Source organism: Pieris napi, chromosome 3 (genome assembly GCF_905475465.1).
Source record: "Pieris napi chromosome 3, ilPieNapi1.2, whole genome shotgun sequence".
NCBI classification, from domain to species: Eukaryota; Metazoa; Arthropoda; class Insecta; order Lepidoptera; family Pieridae; genus Pieris; species Pieris napi.
In genome coordinates, this window is record NC_062236.1 from 7,244,163 (window position 1) to 7,269,728 (window position 25,566).

The window sequence follows — 25,566 nt, forward strand, 5'->3', positions numbered from 1 at the left end:
TTATGAACAATTAAAAGTAACTTTAAGTTTATAATGCTTATATAATATGTAATATATGTTTTAATTTCAGTTACCTAGTTTCATCAAGTTATGTATTTATTCAATTTTGTCGCAAAAACTAATTTATATCATAAAAGTCCCATCAATACAGCAAAAAAATATTAAATGGCAACTCTAAAAAGTACCTGTTATGGCGGCAACTCTCTTCCGAACATCGTTTAGTGGTATTAAAACGCCTTGATTCTTATGTTCCGCTTCACAGAACTCTTTCACCTTTAATATAATTTCTCGAGCCGAACTTTTTACAACTTTTGGCATTGTAATTAATCTTTAAAATGCACTAAGCTAGTTAAAAATTCACAAAAATCTACCACAACAAACGAACTTGATAACATCGACGAATGACAACATTGCCGACCTGTCAAATTTAGTTCCAAAAATCACCGCGGGACTTCTTTCATGAAAAGCACTATACATTCAATATTTATTCTCTGTCAATTGTCAGTCTGTCAGCTGTTTTTCAAGGAATCTGCAATTTTTTTCGATGCAGTAAATATTAAAGATATACTTTGTAGAATATTAGTCGTTACCTGTGGTGTAATGTCAGATTTTACAGACAGTTGACACTGGCATATCGCTGTGTGAAAATGCAATGTTGATTGTGAAATCTGAAAATCTCGTTTGTTGATTCGAAGTGATTGTGCTCAAGTTTGATACTCGGCCTTATAAAATATTTTGAATAAAGAGAATGCCGCCGAGTAGTTTACGAGTCGTGTACGCGTTCGCAAGAGAAATGCACCCAAAAACGACCGACATTTTTATTCAATACGGTACTGCCGGATTCCGCACAAAGTAAGTTACTTTTTTCTCTGATTGAAGTATTAAGTCGATAGCTTATTTTCCATTTAGGACACATTTAATTTCTAAACTATGTCAAATAATCTTTAACTTCAGTTAGCATATTGTAACGAACATGTCACGTAAGCAAATTATTGTAAAAGGATCCTATGTCCTTTTACGATTGCATACTAGCGAATGAGTCACCAATAAATATCTTGCAACGGGAAGTCTCTAAATTGTGCTGGTCAATGACTTTTGTGTTTGAATCAAAATACATACTGTTATCTAACCCATACGTCTTTAACTATGTTTAGAAAATGTTTAGTTGGATTAAAATGATATCAGTTTTGCATACCATGAAATAAATTTTCCTAAGTAAATAAAATCACTTAATATTTTTTTTTAGTATAAAGAGATAGAAGCTATAAAATATTGTTTTATTTACTTTTATTAATTTACATCAAGTATGTAGTATTCTGGACATTTCTCTACTCTTCTCTTCACTTACATTATAACTTATGTACATTATTTAGGGTAATATATATGTGATATTGATTTTGTGAATTTTTTCCAATAAAAATTCTTTCCCAGTATAAAAATTCCATCTACCCAATTATAATAAAATAAACATGTCTTCTATAAAAATATACTTTGAGAGTGCTTTAGAATTATTTGGCTATCAGCCAAAATTTTAAATTATGGGTTTTCATAATACTATTTTATAGTATAGCAATGAACCTGTGAATCAGCTATTTATAGATTGAAAGCTTTAAATGGAGGTTGAACCCTACATAGTAAGGAATTAGGTCTTGAAAATTAAATAAAGTATAATAATTTTAAGTTATTACATATTCAACTTTTATCTAACTCTTAAGACAAGCAAATTAATCTATTGAAATAGAGGATTCCCATATTTAAAATTTATATTATCCTATCCAAATTTAAATTAGAAAAATATCTAAGTCAATTAAAAATATTACCTTTAACACCTGTAGTGTGGGTTCCATGTCATTCAGATATTACATATTTAAACATTAAAAACAATTTAGTGAATAAAAATGAGTTCAATACATCTACAATTTAATTTTAAATTATTTAAATGCTTCCAGAGCCAGTCTACTTGAACATGTAGTCTATCGCATGGGACTACTTGCTGTTTTACGATCGAGGTGTAAAAATGGTTAGTATTTTTAATTATCGCTTTTTTACGACTACAACTGCGTTTGCGTATCTTTTGTATTAAGGTAAGATTTTTCTGTGCCCATCTTTTTCTAAGTGCTATTGGCTAACGGTGTAAACTGTTTTAAAATTTACTAAAATCAAATATGCTGATTCAGTGATGTAGTTCGCTGAAAACATATTATTATATAATAACTAGCTGACCTGGCAAACGTCGTTTCAGGTCAGCTAGTTATTTATTAGGGGTTTATTATTTAATCGTCAGGGCTTGATCGTAGAGGAGTGAAAATTAGAGGTTGTATGTATTTTAAATTGTATGTATAAAAATTTATCTTAAAATTTTAGGTGTGGTAGTTAACATTTAGGGGGATGAAAAATAGATATTCTCAGACATACCCAATATGCACACAAAATTTCATGAGAATCGGTCAAGCCGTTTCGGAGGAGTTGTACTACAAACACTGCAACACGAGAATTTTATATATTAGATTTTCTCAAGTGTAGAATAACATTGTAATTATTGTTGATAGAACATACACTAAAGTCAATCTAAGTTAGCAACATATTTTAGGTAGACGTTATTTTTGAAAAGATTTGTGCAATATAAAACGTTATATAATAGCGAAACATGCATTTTAAATGTCAGTACATTTAAAATGCATGGTGCATTCAGCGTACACGATTTAGAGCGCTAGGGCGGAAGTGGGTAAATGGACTAATGGGTCACAGACAAGAAGCTGCGTCTTAAACCACGTTTATTGCTCCTTTTAAGGTTTCCCAATAATAAATTGGTGGTTTTAAAACGCTGGTATTAATTGCAAGCTTATTACTGCCGCTTTACTGTCAATAACCTACATACGAAAGCGCTATTCATTAAAATTTTCTAGTCTAATTCCAAAGTATGAGAAAGCTAAAGTTATTTTAGTTAATAGCGTTCCAAATTACTGCAAATAATTTAAAGACATTTTGAGATTCAAATGGGATGTTCTCATCTAATCAGTTTATTAGAGTCAATCGTAAGTCTTCTTAATCTAAATATGAAAAAAATATTTCATCGAATAAGTTAATAAAATCGTTAAGCATATACTATCGTAAAATTTAAACTATAGTTGCATTGAAAGTTTATAAGCTAGAACATCCCTTACGATTTTCGTTTTCAGCGCCAATTATGTGTTATATAGATGACAAACACGATATCTCAAAACTCCTAATAAGCAATAATTAATGCTCGACCTTAAATGCCTACTACGGTTACTTCCGAGCCCTTGATCCGGTTACAGGAATCCTTAGAAATACTACCATTTGATACGATATTTTTAGGTCAACGCAAGGTTAAAATTGTCATTGTATCTAGGCTATTGCAACAACATATTTCATTTTTACCGTAAAAGTTGTTTTGAAACGAAATGATTTTGTTCCTATACCCACTGCAGACCAATTGCTTCTTCTAATATATAAAATTCTCGTGTCACAATGTTCGTTCCCATACTCCTCTAAAACGGCTCGACCTAAGAATCATGAAATTTTTTATGCATATTCAGTAAGTCTGAGAATCGGCTACTATCTATCTTTCAAACCCCTAAGTGATACTCTTATCACTTAGACTTACAAAAAAAAAATACACACAACCCTTAATTTTTACTTCTCTACGATCGACCCTTATTTTTTAATTGTATATTAAAAACTATTGACTTGAACTCTGAGGTTTATTATAGAGAAAAGTTCACTGAACAACCTAAAAAGTTTTCATTCCGGAAAGCCGAACAGTGTCTGGGGTAGCATAGCAAAATGTTCCATGTTGGTAGGTACTAAAAAGGTAGGCTAAGTAATATCACATTAAGGAGAAACGAAGTTCGTAGGGGCAGCTAGTTCCTATAAACATTTTTACCCGCCAGTTTTTCTATAGAAATAAAATACATACTTAATAACTGTGCATTAAATGAAGTAGTAAGGTGACCATTGTATGATATTGTTTTGTGTTACTCTTTACAATATCTGCCAAAAGAGGGTTGAAATGGGCATACCGATCTTGCACTGAACTTAGTATGTGCTCATTTAAAATAGAATAAAATAACCGATGTTAAAAGCGAACTATCAATTGCAATCTGTGATCTAATCGGGCGTGGTTCTACTTTGTAATCAGTTAGAGTGATTAATATTTACATTTCTTTATATAACTAACTATGTTTATCGCCACTACATTGATGGCTACGATTAATGAGGCTAATACATATTTAGTATCACCTAGTAATATGTAACCTACAAAATTGATTTGTTGTCTTTAGTTAAAGTTGTGTAGTTTTTTATATTATGTAATAATTTTATATTTTATACTTTAAATCTGTAATTGTTAGAAATACATTCTCGAAAAATATTTTATAGATTTTAAATTATATATATTTTATTGAACATAAAATTACGAGTTAAATTGCATTGAATACCGTCATCTTTATTTAAATATAAAAGCTGCATTATATTTAAATTTCTACTCGCATAAATTAAATATTTTAGTATTTAAATCTAAAATTTAAGACCTTACTAAATATAGTTAGGTAATAAATCATTTACTACTGCTACGCTCTAATAATTTCGTATGTATCACAATATTATTGCTCAAAACCTTATTTAAACTCGTTAAAATGTTTCAAAGAATTTTACGCGAAATAACAGGGGAGCGAGCTAAAAATAAAATACATCATTGCTTGTGTTCTCATGCCGGAATACCCGTGTATTAGCGACACATCCTATATCCAGCCTTACTTATCGCCTATATAACTTACTATGTAATCGTTATGTAGGCTTAATTAACTAGACTACAATCTACCGAACAGGTTTTCATACAAATTAAGTATCAATTCTTAAAAGATAAACCACTCCTTATTATATGGAAATTGTATTAGTTTTTTACAAAAAAACTCCCAAGCGAAATTAGAGAATTATTACTAAATAAATTCAAAGCCCTCGTTAAACGAAAATTAATCAATAAAGCTTTTTATAAATTTGAGGAATACTAAAATGATCCTAATCCTTGGGATTGATTTTCTCCAGTTCAAACAATTTGTATGACAATACTTGGCGATTAAAAAGAGTGGCGGAAAGTTTCTTGCCAGTTCTTCTTACCCGCTCTACGCCCTTGACTTGCGAACTGGTAATAAATTTACAATTAATTTAACTTCTTTCTGACAATTCATAAGTGTACTTGTTTACCTATATGAATAAAGATATTTTTGAGCTTGAGTTTAAGTTTAAGTAAGCTCCTTCAAGATATCGTGCGTGCTATATGCCCAAAGATCCTGAAGAAATATTGAGACTTGTAGTTGTGTTTTATTGGGTTTTTGTCTAAAAGGCATCTTAGTTTTTTCTATTGTTAGTGTCGTTTTTCTAAAAACGTAGTATAAAATTTTTGAAAAGATTTTTATCTTGTTACGCCAAAGAAGTAGGTATTTAACTTCTAACGCGTGTAGATAAGTACACACACGTTTTTCGTTGTACTTTTTACTATTTTTAATTCATGTCAGCCTCTGAATATTTATTTAAGTATACTTTATTCAAATAAATTTTATTTCAGGTCGTACGATCGGAATGATGATCACAGCTTCACATAACTTAGAACCAGACAATGGCGTCAAATTAATCGATCCTGATGGTGAAATGCTCGAAGAAAGTTGGGAAGAGATTGCTACAAGGCTCGCTAATGTCAGGTAATTGTTGAAGTTATACTTCTTTAGGCGCGTTATGAAAAATTTATGTGAGTGAAATTTTACGATGCGCGCGCACCGTTACACAAAATTAACAGAATGAAGTTAGTTCTTGGTGGCATGAAAATCGATAATAACTATGTTCAAGTTGTATATTCTAGTATTTTTATATTTAGAACACGTGTTTCGTAACAGTACAATTAAACAGTGTGAATAAATAAATATTATTTTGGTGTTTTTATTAAATCAATTGCATATACGACGGTGATAGTATTTACTAATAATAATTTTATTGATTAATTTTAATATTTATCGTTAATCACTACTGAATTCAGTTATTTTGTTTCCATTGCCAAAGCAGTATAACTTCTAACGTGTGTACATAAGTACACACACTCTTTTTTTTTATTATGAAAGTAAAAATGCAGATTGACAGCATGATACTCACGAAACGAAATTAGATTTTTACTAAGCAATATTTCAAACAATTTGATTAATTATACACGTTTATTACTCTTCTGATGACCTCTAATAGGCAACGATGGCGAAACGTCGTAAAGCGCATCACATCTGCCCCTTCCATTACCACTTCATAGCGATCACGACCGCTCTGTCAAGAGTGCACCGGATATTACTCTACTGCTGTTGGACTCAAAAGTTCACTATGACTTAAAAGATATTAATTTAGTTAAGATTTAAATAATTTAATCATAGCAGAATCTATATTTACTTCCTTATCATTCCTTAAATCTGTCGTTAGTTAATTAGACATTATGTTTAAGCAGACTTGCGGTTTTAACTTTAGATTTTAATTGTATTAATAGCTAATATATTTAGGTTTTTGAAGGAAGTATTTATTTTATTAGTTTATTAAGAATCCAAAAAGTATCATATGTTTCACGTTGACATTTCACCTCCCAAGGCAAACTACATTTACACTCTGCGTTGAAGGTTACTCCATGTTAGTTGTATTGATTTTAAGATGTTCTGCGGAATTATCGATTCTTTCAGATAGTGAGAATACTTAATAAAAATAGTTTGATTATAATTAATAAGGAATTGATATGATCGATACATATTGATAAAAAATCCACTAGTTGACAGAGATTGCCAGCGATTAGATTTTACCTTCTAATTGTGTCAATAATCGTTTTATTATAATATAATAAAAAAATTGTGTCGTTTGGGTATTCGACATACGTCACTCCGATAGTAATAATCGCAACAGGAATATTAGCTAGAAGTGCCTTTATTGGCACCCTTCTCCAAAAATAGCCTGCCCGTCACACCTCAACCTCACCTTAAAAAAAAAATCAGTCGCTCTTTAGGTCAGGCCTAAGATTTCTGAATCAGTTTCATGATCATTTTTCAATCTACTTGGCAAGTAGGTGATCAGCCTCCTGTGCCTGACACAGCCGTCTACTTTTTGGGTCTAAGACATGTCGGTGTCCTCACGATGCGCACTAATAGATATAGAAATAATAATAGGAAGAAAGTCCATTGGTGCACAGCTGGGGATCGAACCTGCGATCTCGGAGATAAGGGTCGCACGCTGAAGTCGTAACAAAGTGCTTGGATACATCGAACCACTACACCACAGGACACAATTAATACATAGACTACAATTATAAAAAAATATATTATAAATGGAGACGGGTACGATGTGCAGGTTTTAATCAACATTATGGAATAATATATAACTTTAACAAATTGTGTACTGTGTGATATTGATAATGTGACGTATATCTAATTACATAAAAATCTATCCAGGCTTTTGCATTTTAACAATTTATATATCCAAATTCATAACCGAAGTTTAAAAATAATAGACTAAATAACATATTACAGTGACAATGACTTAGAATCAACAACTGAGCAAATCATCAAACAAGTCAACGCCGACATGGCACTGAAAGCCAGTGTCTACATTGGAATGGACACCAGGTTAGTAAAGTACATAGTATAGTAGAAACAACCCAGATAATGTATCTTATTGATTTTTTCCTACCTAAATTTCGTATTATTTAGTACGTATTTCATCTTTGGCTATATTACAGATATAATTGGTGTAATTGTTTTTTTGTTATATATAGTTAAATTTAGCTCTAGGAGTACAAAATATATAAAAAAACTGGATGCTATTGCAATTCGGATTAAATTTACTACAGTAGCAACAACCCTCTATGTGGGTTCTTTCAACTACTTGTTTAAAATCCATTTGGATATGATATAGCTTTTAAACAGCACTTTTTTACGATGTTTTTCGTTACCTTACGAATATTATGTTGCGATTTTCAGGTACACAAGTCCACGTCTGGCTGCCGCGGCCGTTCACGGTGTAATGGCTTTGAAGGGGACCGCTAAAGAGTTTGGTATTGTCACTACCCCCATTTTACACTTTTGTGTAAAATGTCGTAATGATAATACATATGGGACGCCTACGGAAGAAGGTAAATTTCGTATAAATATTTAATTTGTCTTTTTTTTCGTAATTATAAAAGTCTATACTGTATGTTCATTATCTCTAAAGTACGAAGTATTTAGGTAGACCATTTTTTTCATTTATTTATAAGTCGTTAAACAATACGCATACTTAAATATGCGATAAAATATATATTAACAAATTTCACATATGTATATACAATTATACGTAGAACATAAAAAATAATAAAAAATCATGTGTCCAATTCACACGTGGTAGAAGTGAAACCTTCAAAAACAAAGTTTTTATAATTAAAATATGTAAATTAGACTTTTTCTCTATCTAAATGTAGGAACTTTTCTTTAAAAAAAAATATATTTTTAATGTTAAATTTTTATTTATAACTTTAATATCTTTAATTTGGTAAAAACTAAAATAATAAAAGTTTGAAATAAATTCACAAGATCCATCGTGGGAGAAAATGAGATAGGAAGCATTATACAGTGTATAAACTTTTAATTAAGTGTAGTACGAAGTTTTCACTTCAAAAAGTTTCTATACCTGATGATTAGTAAATAAAATTGAAAAATAATCTAATTTTATAATTAAACTACTTACTTGACTTACTTATTTAATTTTCATCAAATCTGTTTTTTTATTTCAGAAAATGTTAAAAAAACACACTAATTTAAAGTTTATACACTGTATAATGCCTCCTATCTCACTCTCTCCCACGCCAAATCCTATTAATTTATGTGTCTGTCTCTTTTTACTGTCGCTTTTTCCGTTGCATCCGGTTTGAAATCACAACGATTCTAAAGAAGTTTCACTTCAAAAAACGTAACTTAAAGCGATATTTATTTAACGCATACTAGAAAATGTTTTACCATACTATTATTCAATTACAGGTTATTACGAAAAAATCGTAGGCGCATTCAAAAGTATTCGCCAGAAGTTACCGGTCTGTGGTAATTACAATACCACATTATACGTGGATGGTGCAAATGGTGTTGGAGGGAAGAAATTAAATATAATTAAGAAGACATTGGACGGTGAACTCGACTTAGTCCTGTACAATTTGGGCGGAAATGGCGGAAAACTTAATTTAAATGTGAGTGCCTAAAAAATTTAATTTTACGCAAGTTCTATACAATCTCTATATATATAAAATTCTCGTGTCACAATGTTCGTTCCCTTACTCTTTCGAAACGACTCGACCGATTCTTATGAATTTTTTTATGAATATTCAGTAAGTCTCAGAATCGGCTGTCTATCTTTCAAACCCCTAGGTGATAACGGGTGTCCACTCCAAAAAAAAATTGCTTAATTTTTTGACATTTTTTTTTGTTTTTATTTTTTTATGATACATACAACCCTTACATTTTTATCTACCCTCTACGATCAACCTCTTTTTTTATTTGTTAGTTAAGCACTTATAACTTGAACTCTGAGGTTTATATAGATAAAAAACACAGAAAAACCTAAAAAGTTTTCATTCCGGTAGCATAGCAAAATGTTCCATGTTGGTTTGTAGTAAAAAGGCTAGGCATTAAGGAGAAACGAAGTTCGCGAGGGCAGCTAGTTTAATATAAAATTCTTCAATATATATAAACGCGAATCTATTATATGATTTACATACCTCGATGTTTTGAATGCTTTAGCAAACGTAATCAGCGCTTTTTTCTAAGAAATAGATTTTAAACATTTATTATCTATTTTATAATAGTTAAAAAACTATGTTTTCTTTAAGTATTCCCATCCTTAGTGTTTTCTAAGATGTAACATAGATTAGGCTTAGCATTAAGCGGACTATAAATAGACAAGTGCTAAGTGAGGGGTACCGGGTTCGATTCCCGGTTCGAGGGCAAGTTTTAATTTAAATTTGTTCTCGGCCTTTGGGAGGGTAGTGCGGTACCGGGCGAGTGCCTAAACCGTACATGTAGGACACGGTCGAATTTCTAAAGACAAGCACGAATTATAAAAAACCCTATACTTGACGCTGGCTAATACACAAATCGTGCCAGAGCCATAAAAAAAAATTAGACAAGTTAATTATCTACTATATAAAAATAAGTCGGGTTTTCCTTCCTGACGCTATAACTCCAGAACGCACGAACCGATTTCCACGGTTTTGCATTCGTTGGAAAGGTCTCAGGCTCTGTGAGGTTTATAGCAGAGAAAATTCAGGAAAAATTTCAACAGAAAAGTGGGATCACCAAACGAAATGTTACATAAAACGAAGCCATCTGGTGGCGAAACGGAGTTCGCCGAGTTCGCTAGTCATCTATAAATATATTATCATTACTATAAATTTAAAACGTATTAATCGATTCTTTTGGACTAAGTTTTTAATATTATTTCAGTGTGGCGCAGATTTTGTGAAAGTATCACAGAAGCCGCCAGTGGGCGTTGAACACGTTCCTTACCAACGTGTAGCCTCTTTGGACGGAGATGGAGACAGAATCGTGTATTATTATGTTGATGACAGGTGACTGACACATTTTTAGTTTGTACAGGCTTACCGTGTAACCCTGCAGGAATAACGCGTAACATACATCTTCGACGACTCATTGGTCTAGTGGTTTGTACCCCTGACTGCGAATCCATGGGTCCCGGGTTCGATCCCCGGCTGAGACGAACATCGATGTGATGAGCATTTGGTGTTGTGCTTAGGTCTTGGGTGTTTAAATATGTATTTATATGTCTATCTATCTATAATATGTATGTATATCCGTTGCGTAGTACCCATAACACAAGCTTCACCAGCTTAGCATGGGACAATTGGTGTGAATTGTCTTTAAAAAAAATATATATATTCATACCAAGCCGCAAAGACATTTTACAAAATTCTAAATTTTATTACAAATTTTGCTACATATAGCCCTGATCAGATTTCTGTATTTTTTACTTAATATAATGTTTTCGGCTATGCTCATATATCTGTATATAACAGAAGGGTTGCGTTCATATAAAAAAAAAAAAATATTGTTATTTTTTAAATTGACAAATTACGTAGTACTATTTCACCTTTCTATTAATTTATTTCATCCCAATGACACTTTAATCTTTATCATAACTGTTAAAAACTCTTTAAATGTGTGTATATAAAATACACAAATTTTCTGTTCTTTTTACAATTAATTCAGATTTCCTTAATCATATTCTATTGCTATTTACTCATGGCTATATAATATTTTTCAGTAACAATATGCGACTATTAGATGGAGATCGCATAGCAACATTATTAGCCAGTTACATAACAGAACTACTTAAAGGGTGCGATGCGCACTTACGATTGGGTTTAGTGCAAACAGCGTATGCGAATGGCGCCTCTACCAAATACATTACTGAGGACTTGGTAAGGAATTCTTTTTGAAGTGAAACTTCTTTATCGGGGTTGGAAAAAAATTGAGTGTAACATTTTTTCGTTACGCGTCACATTTTTCCGTTACGCGCCATCTTTTGAAGTGAAACTTCTTTATCGACTTATGGGAGAAATTTTGTAGCAACTTACGCGCCATGTTGCTTTTTGAAGTCAAACTTCTTTATCGGCGTTCGAAAAAAATTTACACACATTTGTCACATTTTTCGGTTACGCGCCATCTTTTTCTTGTCCCTACCACGGTTGATCCGAAGATATTCGAAACCATTAGTAACAAAAATATATAATAAGTTATTATTATTCATAACGATAACAATGATAGTAATACTAATAATTCTATTACAATTAATGAAATTCTGTAATAATCTTAGTACTACATAGTAGTAGGTACAGTAATAAGTTAAAATGAAATAATTGTATTTGTATTCATGTCTATGATAATAAAAGCCTTTTGTTAAACTTTATCTAATTTAACTTTATTTAACCAATTTCTGTAAAGTTGCATATAGTAGATCATTTTTCGAAAAATAAGGTCATAAAGAAGTTTCACTTCTTACGTGTGTACACCTAGTACACGCACACATTATTTTATATTAATTCAATATATATTATTACAAAAGTTATCAAGCCCCAAACGGGGATATTTCTTTGTTCAAGTTGCTTGCTTAAATTAATTAAATGTAAAAAAATTGAGATTCTGTGACAAATAAGACTCAATAATATTGTAATATAGAGCTAATAAGGCTTTATATTGCATTATTTATACAATACATTATTCTTTACTGAAGATTTGATAAATAATTATTTTATTGGAGTGTAAAGGAGCGTTCAAGTATTACGTAACGAATTTGGGGGGGGGGGGGGTCATTTTGTAAAACGTTTCGATGCGGGACGGGAATTGAATTACGCGTTATTGTTAATATTATTTTCGGAATTTCCAGTACTGTACACCACATAATGGTAACATTTAGGTATAAAGAGTCGCTTTGGTGGTCACGAAACGTTTTACTATTGGGTACAGAAAAACGTTACGTCGCGTTATATGGGGGGGGGGGGTTTAATAATATCCAAAAATTGCGTGACGTAATACTTGAACGCTCCCAAATGTAATTTTAATATTTATTTTCTTAGATACCATGTATATACATAATATGTTGTCTATATCTAGTTGCAGCCATTAAATTGCATAAAGGATTATCCAGCATTAATATTTCAAATTCAATAACATTAAATTAGAATACGTGTATTACAGAAAGTACCAGTAACGTGCGTAAAGACGGGTGTAAAACATTTACATCACGCAGCTTTATCCTATGACATAGGAGTGTATTTTGAAGCCAATGGACATGGGACTGTAGTGTATAGTGATGTCACGAAAAATACTATAGCTAAAATTGCTCAGGAGGGGTGAGTATACATTATAAAAGCGAGTAGGACGAAATATCTAAAAAAAATATATATTTGTCAACTCGATACTTTAAGTCAAAAGTAATTGTAATTGTAGAACTATCTGTCAGGGAGCATTCAAGTATAACGTAACGCGATTTTTGGAGAATATTAACACCCCCCCCCCCCCCCCCCCCCCCCCCCCCCCTTGTAAGTCGCCGTAACGTTTTTCGGTACCCAAGTATAGGTTGGTTATCGAAAGCTGGCGGGTTCACAGTACTCACACTAATGCAATTTCACATACAGTATGTTTCAAAATATGATTTTTTTGCCATGCTATACATTTTAGTCCACTCTGGTTTTCGTAAGGTTGGGTGGGTTGTAAATAAATAAAAATGTGTCAAATACATATAAATATTAGGTGCATACGAGGGTGGATCCAAAAGTTCTAAGCCAGACCAAGAACGTGAAAGAGTAGTTCGTGTACATAATTTTTCATTTTTCGTCATAAGCTCCATCTAGCTCAACACACTTCACTTGTACTTCACTAACTATTCTTTCAATACTTTAGAAACCCCAGTCGCATCTGATGTCAAATTAAATATAACATTTTTTCATTAAACTGTTTCTATTAAGATGCTTAAAATAATTAAAAACATCGTGCACCATTTCACGAGATTGCCCTGGTAATGTTTGAAAAAAGATCAACATGTATAAAATAATAATATGTAATATAAAACAGTAAAGATCAACATAAACAGTAGCAAAAGAAAAACAATAACTGTCTCTTTTATACTCATAAGCTTGACCGAGCGCGAGAGAGACGGACAGTCTTTTCGTGATGTATTTGTGATTGTATTTCAGTTTGACATTACGTCTCGCGCTTATACACAGACACTACACAAGCACAAAGTGTAAATGTGTTGAAGCCGCCAGCTTCAGATAACATACCTATACAGTACTGTACTCGAGTATAGTAAAACGTTTCGTGACCACCTAGTGACTCTTTAGTTACTATTATGTGGTGTTAGTCTAAAATAATATTAACAATAACGCGTAATTCAATCCCCGCCCCGCATCGTAACGTTTTACAAAAGGAAAAATACGTTACGTAATACTTGAACGCTCCCTGATAAGAAAATACTACTTCTAGACTAAAGGTTAGAACATAGATCATAAAAATTCAATAGATTTTCATCATCGCTTCACTCACTATCAGAAATGGTCTTTAATTTTGTTAATCTATTATTTCAGTGACACGGAACAAAGAAAAGCGGCTCAATTATTACTAAGTTTCATCGACTTGACCAATGAGACTGTCGGAGATGCAATTTCTGATCTTTTCTTGGTTGAAACAGTACTTTGTGCCAGAGGACATGACGTCAGACAGTGGATGGAGATATATAATGACCTACCCAGTAGACAGTTGAAGGTTACAGTTGAGGTTAGTATACTTAATGTACACGCGTAAGAAGTTATACTTCTTTGGTATTATTAAAAAAAGTTTTTGATTGCATGCAAATTACAATTAAATAATCAAAGACTGGAAAAGGAGTCAGTATAGTCAATAAAGTTCAGTTTGCATTTGAAAAATTAAATTAATCAATATTTATTATTATTACATTAAGTGTAACATAAATTATATTATTATTCGAATGTTGTTTTTAAATTATGTCCAATGCCGTATCTTACGTGGGCAACTTCATTTTGTTAATTTTGTGTCACGGTGCGCGCGCATCGTAAAATTTCACTCTCAACAATTTTTCATAACGCGCTTAAAGAAGTATAACTTCAAAAAACCCAGCAACGGTACTCTGTAACTCGCAATAGTGATGCCGTATATAGTATTCCAAAGTTTGCGACGTTGTGCATTGCATGTAGCGTTTTATAGCTAATATAGGTAATATCTTCATAATGCTAAATAATAAGTATTTAAAAGGACTGTTTTACTATAGCATATTTAAATTTCTTTGATTGCCAAGTTTTTATTCTAAATAACGCCTATTTAAACGTTTCTCGCGTCAATCAACCGTACATTTTCTTTTAAATTTTTTCTATTTCCTACATTTATTTATTTAATTCCAGGACCGCAATGCTATCAAAACAACGGACGCGGAACGAAAGTGTACGTCGCCGGAATCGTTACAGGAACGTGTAGATGCGTTGGTATCTACGTACACCAGCGGGCGTGCGTTCGTACGTCCGTCCGGTACTGAAGATATTATACGGGTTTACGCCGAGGCTGATACGCAAGAGGTTTGTTTAATAACTAAATAATTATTTATTTACACTTTTAAATATTGTATAAACCTATTTCCAAAATAGGCTAAGTTATAGTACACAGTATATCAATATAATAAAAAAAGAGTGTGTGTACTTATGTACACGCGTTAGAAGTTATAGGTACTTCTTTAACGTATGGAAAAAAAAAAACTAAATGCAGTAGTGATTAATGATAAATATTAAAATGAATCAATAAAATTATTATTAGTAAATACTATAACCGTTGTATATGCAATTGATTTAATAAAAACACCAAAATAATATTTGTTTATTTACACTGTTTAATTGTACTGTTACGAAACACTAGTTCTAAATATAAAAATACTAGAATATACAACTTGAACAATGAACATAGTTATTATCGATTTTCATGCCACCTAGAACTAACTTCATTCTGTTAATTTTGTGTAACGGTGCGCGCTCATCTTAAAATTTCACTCTCATAAATTTTTCTTAACGCGCCTAAAGAAGTATAACTTCAAAAATTAAATTAAGCCAAACGCGTAAAAACTCTATGGTCAAATTGAATTCGATGTTCTGAGATAGTAATTTCATTTATTTTTACAGTCTGCAGATAAATTAGCAGCGGAAGTATCTCAGGCAGTTTACGACTTAGCAGGTGGAGTTGGGGATAGACCGACTATATCAGCTTAAGAACTGCGATAAAGGTAGATTTTTTATGTTTTGTCTCTTTTGTAACTTCAAAGTGTGATAAAGACAAAACACGTATACCTAAATTATTTTTACTACGTTTTGAAACTGTCACATCAAGTTTACAATTAACTGTATAATACTGGACCATAAATGTTGCCATATTGACGCCCTCACGCAGCTTAAACACTAATTCTAACTAGTTAGTCTAAAATTGCTAAATTTCGTACCAATACAAATAGTGGTGTAAATACAAAATCGTCAATTAATAAAAAAATTGTTTCCAGGGAAACCTGCTGTGGAAAATTCTTAATATCAGGTTATTTTAGAAATGAACCTCATCACAGAATAAGAAAATTTATTTTACCATACTACTAAATAATTTGTAGTGGAGGACAAGTTAGAATAAAATTAGTTTATAATAAGAATATATTTTAACCCTGCCTGGGTAAAAAAGACGTAAAATTGTGTTCTTTTATGTTAAGTAGGGTACAAAATTACTTTTTTTTATTATAAATAGTCTACAATCACAATTGTGGTGGCTTTTCTAGCCTTTAAAAAGCATTAATTTAACTGAAATGAATAACTATTTATTTTGATATTATATAGCTGAAGAATTTGTTCAACGCGCTAATTTCAGGAAATGTTTCGAATTGAATAATGTTTTTGTGTGTGATAGTCCATTTATCAAAGAATTAACGCGGATAAAATCAGGGCAATTAATAAAGACTTTAATACAATTATTAATTATTAACATTCTGTTTTATTATCAAAATCACCGATAACTTTAAGTTAAATCCTATTGTTTTATTCTGGACCAAATGTTTAGTTGAATCTAGACAAAAGTGAATATTTTTAAAATTATACACTATATACTTTAATTTAAGTACTATTAAAAAACAATTGGATTTCAATTTTTACTTACTGTCTGAATAATTTAGTGGCAGCTTTTTGTCATGACAAATATGCCCGTTCAATATATTATGAGGAATTCTTAATCTCTGACAAATTATTTGCTTATATGTTTTAATACCATGTAAGCACCCATATTTTATTTTTAAAGTTCATTTGACTGTATGTGTTATAGTTTTCTATCCAGGGTAGGAAGGATAAGTTATGACATTTTACTTATGTAATAATAGTCCATTTAGGAGTAGCATTACAATAAATTCTACATGGAATGGAACAGATAAATATAAGCAACTTAAGTCACAAGAGAACGAGAACAACCATTTTGTTTAAAGTAAATGTAGGATTAACAACTAACCGAAAGCTCTTATTTGTCTAATCCATTATTGTATCTTTTTTGAAAGTAATAGTTATTTAAGTACCATTAAGAGTGACAAACACATGATTAATTTTTAGTAGCTAATTGATGCATAATTTGCTATAGCTCTAAATCAATTAGAATACTAGTCTATTGAGATTAAGTGTACAACATTTAACTAGTCGCAAGAAATTCTTGACAAATGTTAAATTGAGATTTTTTGCACAAAGAAAAAATTTATTAATTTGCCAGTTAGGTAAATCAATAAAATTGCTCATCTTTTGACTTGTAATTAAACGCTTAATAAAATGTATAATGCTGCTAGCTTTTATATTTTAGTGATTCAGAGCAATGCATTAGTTCCATTAATAAAAATCTATTAATAGTTTTTTGGTATCATTATAAGAGCTACTTACTTAGCTTTATTAAAAAACTGCCAGAATTTAAAATTCTATTGCTAGGGCCCAATACATTTTATAATGTACTGTGATTGTAGTATTGTAATAATTTTTCACCTTATAAGCTCTCTGCACAATTAACATATAAAAAGGAGATTTATATCAGGATTTGTGAAACCTTTAAACTCATAAAGATTTTACAAAAGTGATTATGTCAATTAGCAGAGATTTAAATAACTTAATTTGCAGTAGAGGTATTTATGTATGACATTTATGGTAAAAAATGTGCCATTGTTAGATGAGTGATCTTATTCTTTTGTTGTAATATTTCAGTCAGTTGGAGGTGCATAAATAATAGTGCTGTTATTGTTTTACGCAAAGGACTAAATTATAAAACATCAGTAGTTGCAAACATGGTTTAAATCTCTGCTAGTTAGTTTTCTTGTAAATTACTAAAAAGATATTTAATTTTGTTTTTAAAATCTGTTTTAAACCAAGATTTTTTAGGTCTTGTTAAAAAGAATTTGTATACATATTATAAAGTATACAATTTAAAAATCCCCAATTTATTAATGTTTAATTTTAAAAGCAGCCATTATTTAGGAATCGATCAAAAGAATACACTGGTTATGATAATTATTATAAAATTAATTTACTTAATCGAATTTATTTTAAAATTATTGATTATTTTAATGCAACTAACCAAATTTAATGTATATATATACATATTGTATTGTTTTACTAACATTATTTTGTTTGGTAACAGGTAAAATATGTAATATAAAAGCCAGTTTCAAATTAATTATGTTACATTATTGAATGTATAATTGAATATATGAACAGAAATTACAATTTTTTAAGGAACAGGTCTCTTGTATTGTAAATTATCTGAGCTCTTATCTGCCTCCACTGATAGCAAATACGTGAAAAATTTAACCAACATTGATAAAAGATATGAGATAGAAAATTTTATTTATGTATAAATATAGCTTTATCTTGGATGTCATGTAGATTATCTTTGGATACTGTATGTGTATAAAACAATTTTATTATGAGTATTTTTAAATTTTAGATCTTGGACACTACATTAGAAGCTACTACCATTTTCAAAGAAATCACACTTAAATAAGTTATTTTAAGAAAATCTAAAATTTCAGTTGCATGCAATATTTTGTTGGAAATGTTTAATAAAAATGTATCACTTTATGAAAAGCATTGCAGAAAATGTTTGTGTATTTGTTAAAATATATGCGTGAGGTTAACTGATTCATCTATGTGCCTTTGTAATTAATTATTTACCATTACATGAATAAATCTCTAACTAAGCTTTTGTTTTTCTATTTCCTTGACCCTTCCGTTAACACAGCCCTTAACAGGGCACTGCCCAGATATATACTCAATGCTCCTTACAACCCAATTATTTTATAATACCATAAAATAGTAGATGCAACATGTTTCTTATTTGAAATCACAGACTAAGAAATATTGGTATAGCGTGTAAAATAGATATTAAAAAAAATTGCAACAAAAATAAGATTTATTTAACAAGAACACATCAAGTAGAGAATAGATGTCTTATAACTAATTATTTCTTAAATCATCAGCATTATATACTTTATAAATACATAATTTTACAAGAGATCAGATAAAATGACTGGTTCTTTTGTGATTAAATTTAAAATTTATACCAATTAAGGAATGTTATGTAATCCTATTAATATTCTTATCTTATAAATATCTCAAGAATTGCGAAACAACAAATGGTAATTTTTTGTCAATTTAAAATTGTTATTATTTTAGAATATGTACAAATATAACTAAAAAGATACAACCATGGGTATAAGAATTGACTATCTCAAGGCCATAAAGAATCTTTGGACGATTTGCAGAAATCTTAAACCAACCCTGTATATGCAATTTTTATTTTCATTTCATTCATTCCTTTCCCTTTACATTACTATTTTGAAGTAGTTAGCCCTAGAATAGCCATCTTATATACAGGTAACTTAAATATATTTATACTAGACATAAAACCTTGCTATTGACAAGGTGATTGTTAATTGTTGGTGCAATTAAATATAAGGCACAAAATTATTTCAACTAGTTTTAAGAGATGTTAATGTTTTGGTAACTTTGTAATAAGATCTCCGTATCTAATTGGCCTTTTACCATTTACTAGAACCACTTAATTTTTGCATGTAAGTAACACATGAAGTTCATAATACTTAATTCAACTATGCAAGAGTCGGTCCTAAATATGGAGCTTGATCACAATAAAAACACTCTGGAATATTTGTTTCTTGTAACTCTACTACATTTGAACTTATTTCATTAACCACATAATAATACCTACATCTTCTTGGACCAATTCCTTCCACAAATGTGTCATAAGGTGGTGCTAAAATATCGAAAAATGCTGCTGGTGTGTTCAGAGCCTCAATTTCATGGTAATTAGATACTGTTGGTGTCAGAATGCATGTTTCAGTATCTTCCTTACAAATATGGTCTTGAGAAATCTCTGCAAATAATCTTCTACGTTTGTGTATGCCTTGAGCAAGTCGCGCTGCTTCGTGTATTGCTCGAGCCTTAAAATCTACTATACTTATTGCTTGTTTAAGAGGATATTCTGAAAAACTTCTTACTCTTACCGCACCAGATATAACTTTTAAAAGCCCATGCATGTGTGGATGATCATGCAAAGGCATTTTAAATCCAGGTTTTAGAATAAAAATACTCATGTTTACCGTACTGTTTTGAAACACTTCGACGTAAGTGCATGGGGCTTTCCTTGGTCTGTTCCAGGTACCAGGATCGTTGTAACTTTGATCGAAGCCAAGGTGGTCTGCTTTTAATTTATCCACTAGGGATTTTAATTTGTTCAAGTTGGTTGCAAAATCGTTTTTGAATTTGTCATCGAAAGTTCGCAAAGCATGGCGGTATGTGGTAATAATAGGGGGTATGTTGACGAGTTCCATAGCTGACTTTGCTTCATTTTTACTATCCATATGAAACCCGCTGATATTAAAGCACAAAAATTTATTTTTACTGCGTAAACGACAAAAAAAACGGCACGTTATCAAGGCACAACTATCTCTAAATGACATTTTTAAACTTGGATAACATAATATATTAAATTAGAAAACTGAAAATGTCATTGTCAACACTCGACTTAATCGTCCATTGCAAATGTCTATACTTTAGATAACCGGATGCCTTAACAAAGACTAATACAAATATAATATAAACATAGAATTATTGCAAATACATTATGAATAACAATTTTGCGACAGATATTATCTGCTACTGTAAATATTAGTAAACAAAAGTTTTACAAATTCACATCGTCGAATAACGTTTGTAATAGTTTTCGTATTAGCACTAATAGATGGCACTACGTGTGCATAAAAGTAAAATATTAAGATTTATTCATTCTTAATAAACATTGAGGCAAATCCATAATATTATGTTCATACAAATTAATTTTAATTATACTAACTCTGAGCCTTAGTATGTTCTACATAGTATGTTTATATGCTGAAGAAATGTACCTACGATTAAACGTTTAAACAGCCACAAAACCGAATAAAAACAATAAAAAGCCGTAAGTACTGTAAATACATGGAGGTCAGCTTTTATGTGTGGTCTCTGGAAATAGCTGGCAGTAAACCACTTAAATAAATAAGTCGATCATTGTTACGTTTCGATACGATTTTATTGAGCTTCCAATGAGTTTCTCTGTTTTATCGCGATTTCTGTGTAAACTGAGATTAGTTAATTCAGTTTTAGAGATAAATTCGTCAACATGTTTGATTTTTCCGGCTGTTAACCGGGTTTGATTTTCCGGGCCTAGTTTAGGTAGTTTTATCATGTCTCTGTTCTTTTCCTACTTAGTATTGTGAGTTTTTTGTCAGCAGTTGTTATTAGTTTTATAGGTAGGACCTTAACTAGGTAATTAAGTTTTACGGGATTTTGACTGAGTTTCCAAAATATCTAATAAAATCTATATTTTATAATGTTAGTTGTCGACTATAAATAACTCCTATTAAATCATGAGAAAATACACCAGGCCTAGATTAATTTTGTGTACACATAACCTTTTATCAAGATGGACATTATATTACAAACACCTATAATATAATTAGGTATTTACACTTGCAAATGTAAAAACGAAGAAATACAAACCAAAGTACCAACATCAATATTATAACGTAAACTTTCCCACGTCTTATGCAATCATATGCATTCCGTTTTCAATAAATCAATATATTTATTGAATTATAGTAAATCGGATTTCCTTTCTACGAAGACCACCCACGCACAGACAGAGACCAGACTCGGTAGCCTGTCTTTGCTTATCATTGGTCCTTAGCGCACTTCGGAGAATAGTCATTACATTTTATTTATTTACAAGACGTTGCACCTTAGAGGTGTATACGCATAACGCTTGGGATAGGTACTCATTTCAAAGATAATTCTTGAAATGTCTTCCTAGGACATATCATCTTTGTGCTATATGTATATATATCAATGTGTTGTAAATACCTTTTGAGTATTTAGAATTCGTGAATGCAAGAAAGAGAAAATATTACCTATCATTACACTCACAAAACCGATAAATAAGTAGGCGTCAAGTAAAACATAGGATGGTTTTGAAACCTAGCTTAGAGTCAAATGAACCCGGCATCTCGAACTTTTAACCAAAAGCCCTATCCAATATAAGATTTTAGGTTTAGTAAGTACCTATTTGGGTCTGTTTCACAATGTATATAAAGTTCCAAATAGCTATGCAACAAATAAATTATTTGGAAGATATATTGTCCTATTTGACACTTCATCGGACTCATAACTTATGATGGACTTTATGAGACTAGCTAATTTGGAACTTATGTAGAACTTATCCGTACATTGTGAAACAGACCCTTAAAGTATTTATAGTTACTGTAATCGATTTCAGTACCATTCTGATGCGTACCTATACTTATTTACATTTTATGACTGTCAGACACAAGACTAAGTTTGACGCCAAAAATTATGAATTACACAGTCACAGTTAGGGCTAAGTCTCGACTGTAAATCTCCCACTTTATTCACAAATACGAACATAGGCGTACTTCTTTTTATATCCGTTTATATATCGATGAATCATTTTACAATGAGAGTCCTACGCGTTCAATTTGCGTAGCATTAAACGGGTAATTACACCACCTCACAACAACAAAGCACGTCCAACAAACTACCATCACATAAACATTTTCAACTGCGGACACAGGTTAATAAAAGTTTGTTTTCGAATGTCATATTTCTTAGAAAATACGATTGCGTTTCAACTTTTGATATGTTACAGTTAGTTCGTGCTATTTTAACGATGCAAAATACTGTCTACATTGTTTTGGGAGATGTTCTCTTATTTCAAGACTATTCTTATATACTTCTAGACATAGACATAACATTTATTACTAACGAAACACACAAAAAAGAAAAAAAAGATGGAAAAAAGGAATAAGGTACATTTTAAGTGTGAAGTGTGTGGTTGTAACTGGCCCTGGCTTAGCATTATGCTGAGGAGCAGAATGTTCCACAGCGCTGGTCATTCTGCCAGAGACCACGACAGTTAGTTTGCACCTCAGACGCAAAAAATGAAAAATAATGTAATAATAATAATAGTAAAAATTATTTAATATATATTTTATAGTTCTGGTTTATTGTCAAACAAATTTATATGTCATAAATTGTAACGGTTACACAACTATACTAAATGGCAATAAGCTTTTGAAACAAACACCGATCACACCATCATACAAAACGCAAACCAACATATAAGCTACCCAAAAATCGCACTTTCGCCCAACGCTTTTTTTCAGAGGCCCTTTTATCTTTAAACACTTTCTTAAAAACAAAATTTTCACTATCGATTCAACCGTTATGCTGAAACGGAAAATATTCTTCTTGTGCAACAGTAGATAGTTATAACATTGTAAGTGTTATGTAGAAATTATTATGTCATGTACTGTTAATATGTCAAATGGCAAGATTAACTTGTCCACGACACAGGGAATTCTAACTGCTAGTATCACTGTCTCTAGTTAAATTTTATCAAACTTGCTCTGACCGTCATCAGTCATGCTCACGGAATATTTATAACGATTATAATTAATATAAATTCTTGTTATAATGTTTCGCGTGTATTAATCGTTTTATCTCTCGCTTAATTGAAATATGAACGCTACAATAGTATCAAAGGGATTCGATTTATAAAAAACTGCGGTAAAATTACAGAACACAATTAGAGATGAAAGGATACGAGATAGTCATACAATTGACGATGGATTTAGTCATCTTTAACTTCACCTGGAACGAAGCCAGCGTTCTGCTTTCATTTCTATGAATGTAGAATAATATTACTACAGAGGTAATTAATTAGCTGGTAAAGGCTACAGATTTATTTATTAAATGAAAATTTTTATAGGATACGGGGGCTGAAAAGGGCAGTCATCGCATGGAAACTCATTTTAGTGGGTGCGTTGCCTGCCTTTGTTGGAGGAGTATGTTCTTTTAAGGAATTAGAGGTCTTAACATGTCTTAAATACTGTTAAATATCTTAGAGTATTCAAAAAAACACACAGACATATGGCATAGAGAAATTTTTATTACACAAATAAAAAGAGTTATTTTTATTATTTATAATATATTATTAATATTGTTATTTTTATTATACCTATTATAGATATTAGATTGTTGCTTTATAAGTGTTGTTAATTTACAATCACGATTTTACAATCAACTAAATCGTTACTATTTTTACGTAATTAGTATAGTTAAGTACTGATTTTTTGGTAAGCTTGTTTATTACTGTCAATACAGACATCTAAAAAAAAAGGTTGCGTGTAATTATGTACGCGCGTAAGTTATACTTTTTTGGCATTATTAAAAATAGTTTTGATTGCATGCAAATAATTAATTACAATTAAATAATCAAAGACTGGAAAAGGAGTCATTATAGTTAATAAAGTCCAGTTTACATTTGAAAAATTTAATAAATAAATATTTATTATTATTCTCTTACATTAAGTGTAACATAAATTCTATTATTATTCGAATGTTGCTTTTAAACTATGTCACAGTGCTCGCGCATCGTAAAATTTCACTCTCATCAATTTTTCATAACGCGCCTAAAGAAGTATAACTTCAAATACCTACCTAAATTGCGCGCGAAGTTATAGGTATATGTCAAATCTCAAATTTGTTTTTCATTACAACTTTAAGCACGCTCACTTTCAATTATTCTAGCGTTTTGTTACGGCAATAATTTTTTTACTTTACTAAAAAGTTTACCTACCTACTTTCTTGGTAAGTGGGTTCTACCGAGAAAAGATTGGCGGTTTCATGGCCCAGCTTCTATATAACATTAGTCTGTGCAATCAGAAGCACATAGTAGTGTTCTTAGTAGCACAATAACGTCGGTAGTCGGTAAGGTAAACAAGCGGCGGAAACACAACGCTTTGTTCGTCTGTCTGTCAGTGGAATGCCACTAGTGTTTTATTGGCCAACTTCCGTGTTTACACGTTTATTGTTAATTTATTAAAAAAACATAGAAAATTTAATTTGTTGTAGTTTATTTATTATCTATGCATACTTTATCAAACGGAGGTACCTATAGATTATTATTACTTAGGTACGATCTTGTAAGAATGGACTATATATATGTAATTATGTATAGTCAGTGGCGGTTATACAGGCAGGCTTAGTAGGCTGGAGTCTAGGGTGGCAGGTTTTTGGGGCGGCATTTGGGAACCAAACCAATTCATGAAATTACAACGAAATTGTTGGATTTTACAGGCAAGAGCTTTCACATGCTATAGGTATAGATATATCTTTCTATGCAAATATTAATTTCACATAGCGAAGTTATCAGGTAATGTATTCGAAATCTAATCATAATAAATATGAAATAAGTTTTCTGTTTATGTATCGAGGTAATTCATTTTTATTTAATTATAAAATTATTCATATCCTAAATTAAATCTGTTCTAATATTAACACTGGTTTGACATATCGTGCCA

General features: G+C 31.0%; 2 protein-coding genes across 2 annotated transcripts; one reads left to right on the forward strand and one right to left on the reverse strand.

The window, feature by feature from the left end:
- Nucleotides 1-621: 621 nt before the first annotated feature.
- LOC125063382 (phosphoacetylglucosamine mutase) lies at nt 622-18,832 on the forward strand. Its single transcript, XM_047669800.1, has 13 exons — nt 622-852; nt 1,950-2,020; nt 5,588-5,720; nt 7,566-7,661; nt 8,016-8,167; nt 9,048-9,250; nt 10,503-10,627; nt 11,341-11,497; nt 12,774-12,928; nt 14,162-14,351; nt 14,993-15,163; nt 15,758-15,858; nt 16,129-18,832. The coding sequence occupies exons 1-12, from the start codon at nt 749-751 to the stop codon at nt 15,842-15,844; spliced, it is 1,644 nt and encodes a 547-aa protein (XP_047525756.1). The 5' UTR covers nt 622-748; the 3' UTR covers nt 15,845-15,858; nt 16,129-18,832.
- A 193-nt stretch (nt 18,833-19,025) lies between these two features.
- LOC125063383 (2-aminoethanethiol dioxygenase) lies at nt 19,026-20,702 on the reverse strand. Its single transcript, XM_047669801.1, has one exon. The coding sequence runs from the start codon at nt 20,608-20,610 to the stop codon at nt 19,741-19,743; it is 870 nt and encodes a 289-aa protein (XP_047525757.1). The 5' UTR covers nt 20,611-20,702; the 3' UTR covers nt 19,026-19,740.
- Between the last annotated feature and the right edge of the window lie 4,864 nt (nt 20,703-25,566).

What these genes read in the sequence shown, in the direction of transcription:
- LOC125063382 (XM_047669800.1), top strand. Translation starts at nt 749, where the DNA reads ATGCCGCCGAGTAGTTTACGAGTCGTGTACGCGTTCGCAAGAGAAATG. An exon ending in TGGGACGCCTACGGAAGAAG is followed by an intron (nt 8,168 to 9,047) that starts GTAAATTTCGTA and finishes ATTCAATTACAG; the next exon opens with GTTATTACGAAAAAATCGTA. An exon ending in AATACATTACTGAGGACTTG is followed by an intron (nt 11,498 to 12,773) that starts GTAAGGAATTCT and finishes CGTGTATTACAG; the next exon opens with AAAGTACCAGTAACGTGCGT.
- LOC125063383 (XM_047669801.1), bottom strand. Translation starts at nt 20,610, where the DNA reads ATGTCATTTAGAGATAGTTGTGCCTTGATAACGTGCCGTTTTTTTTGT.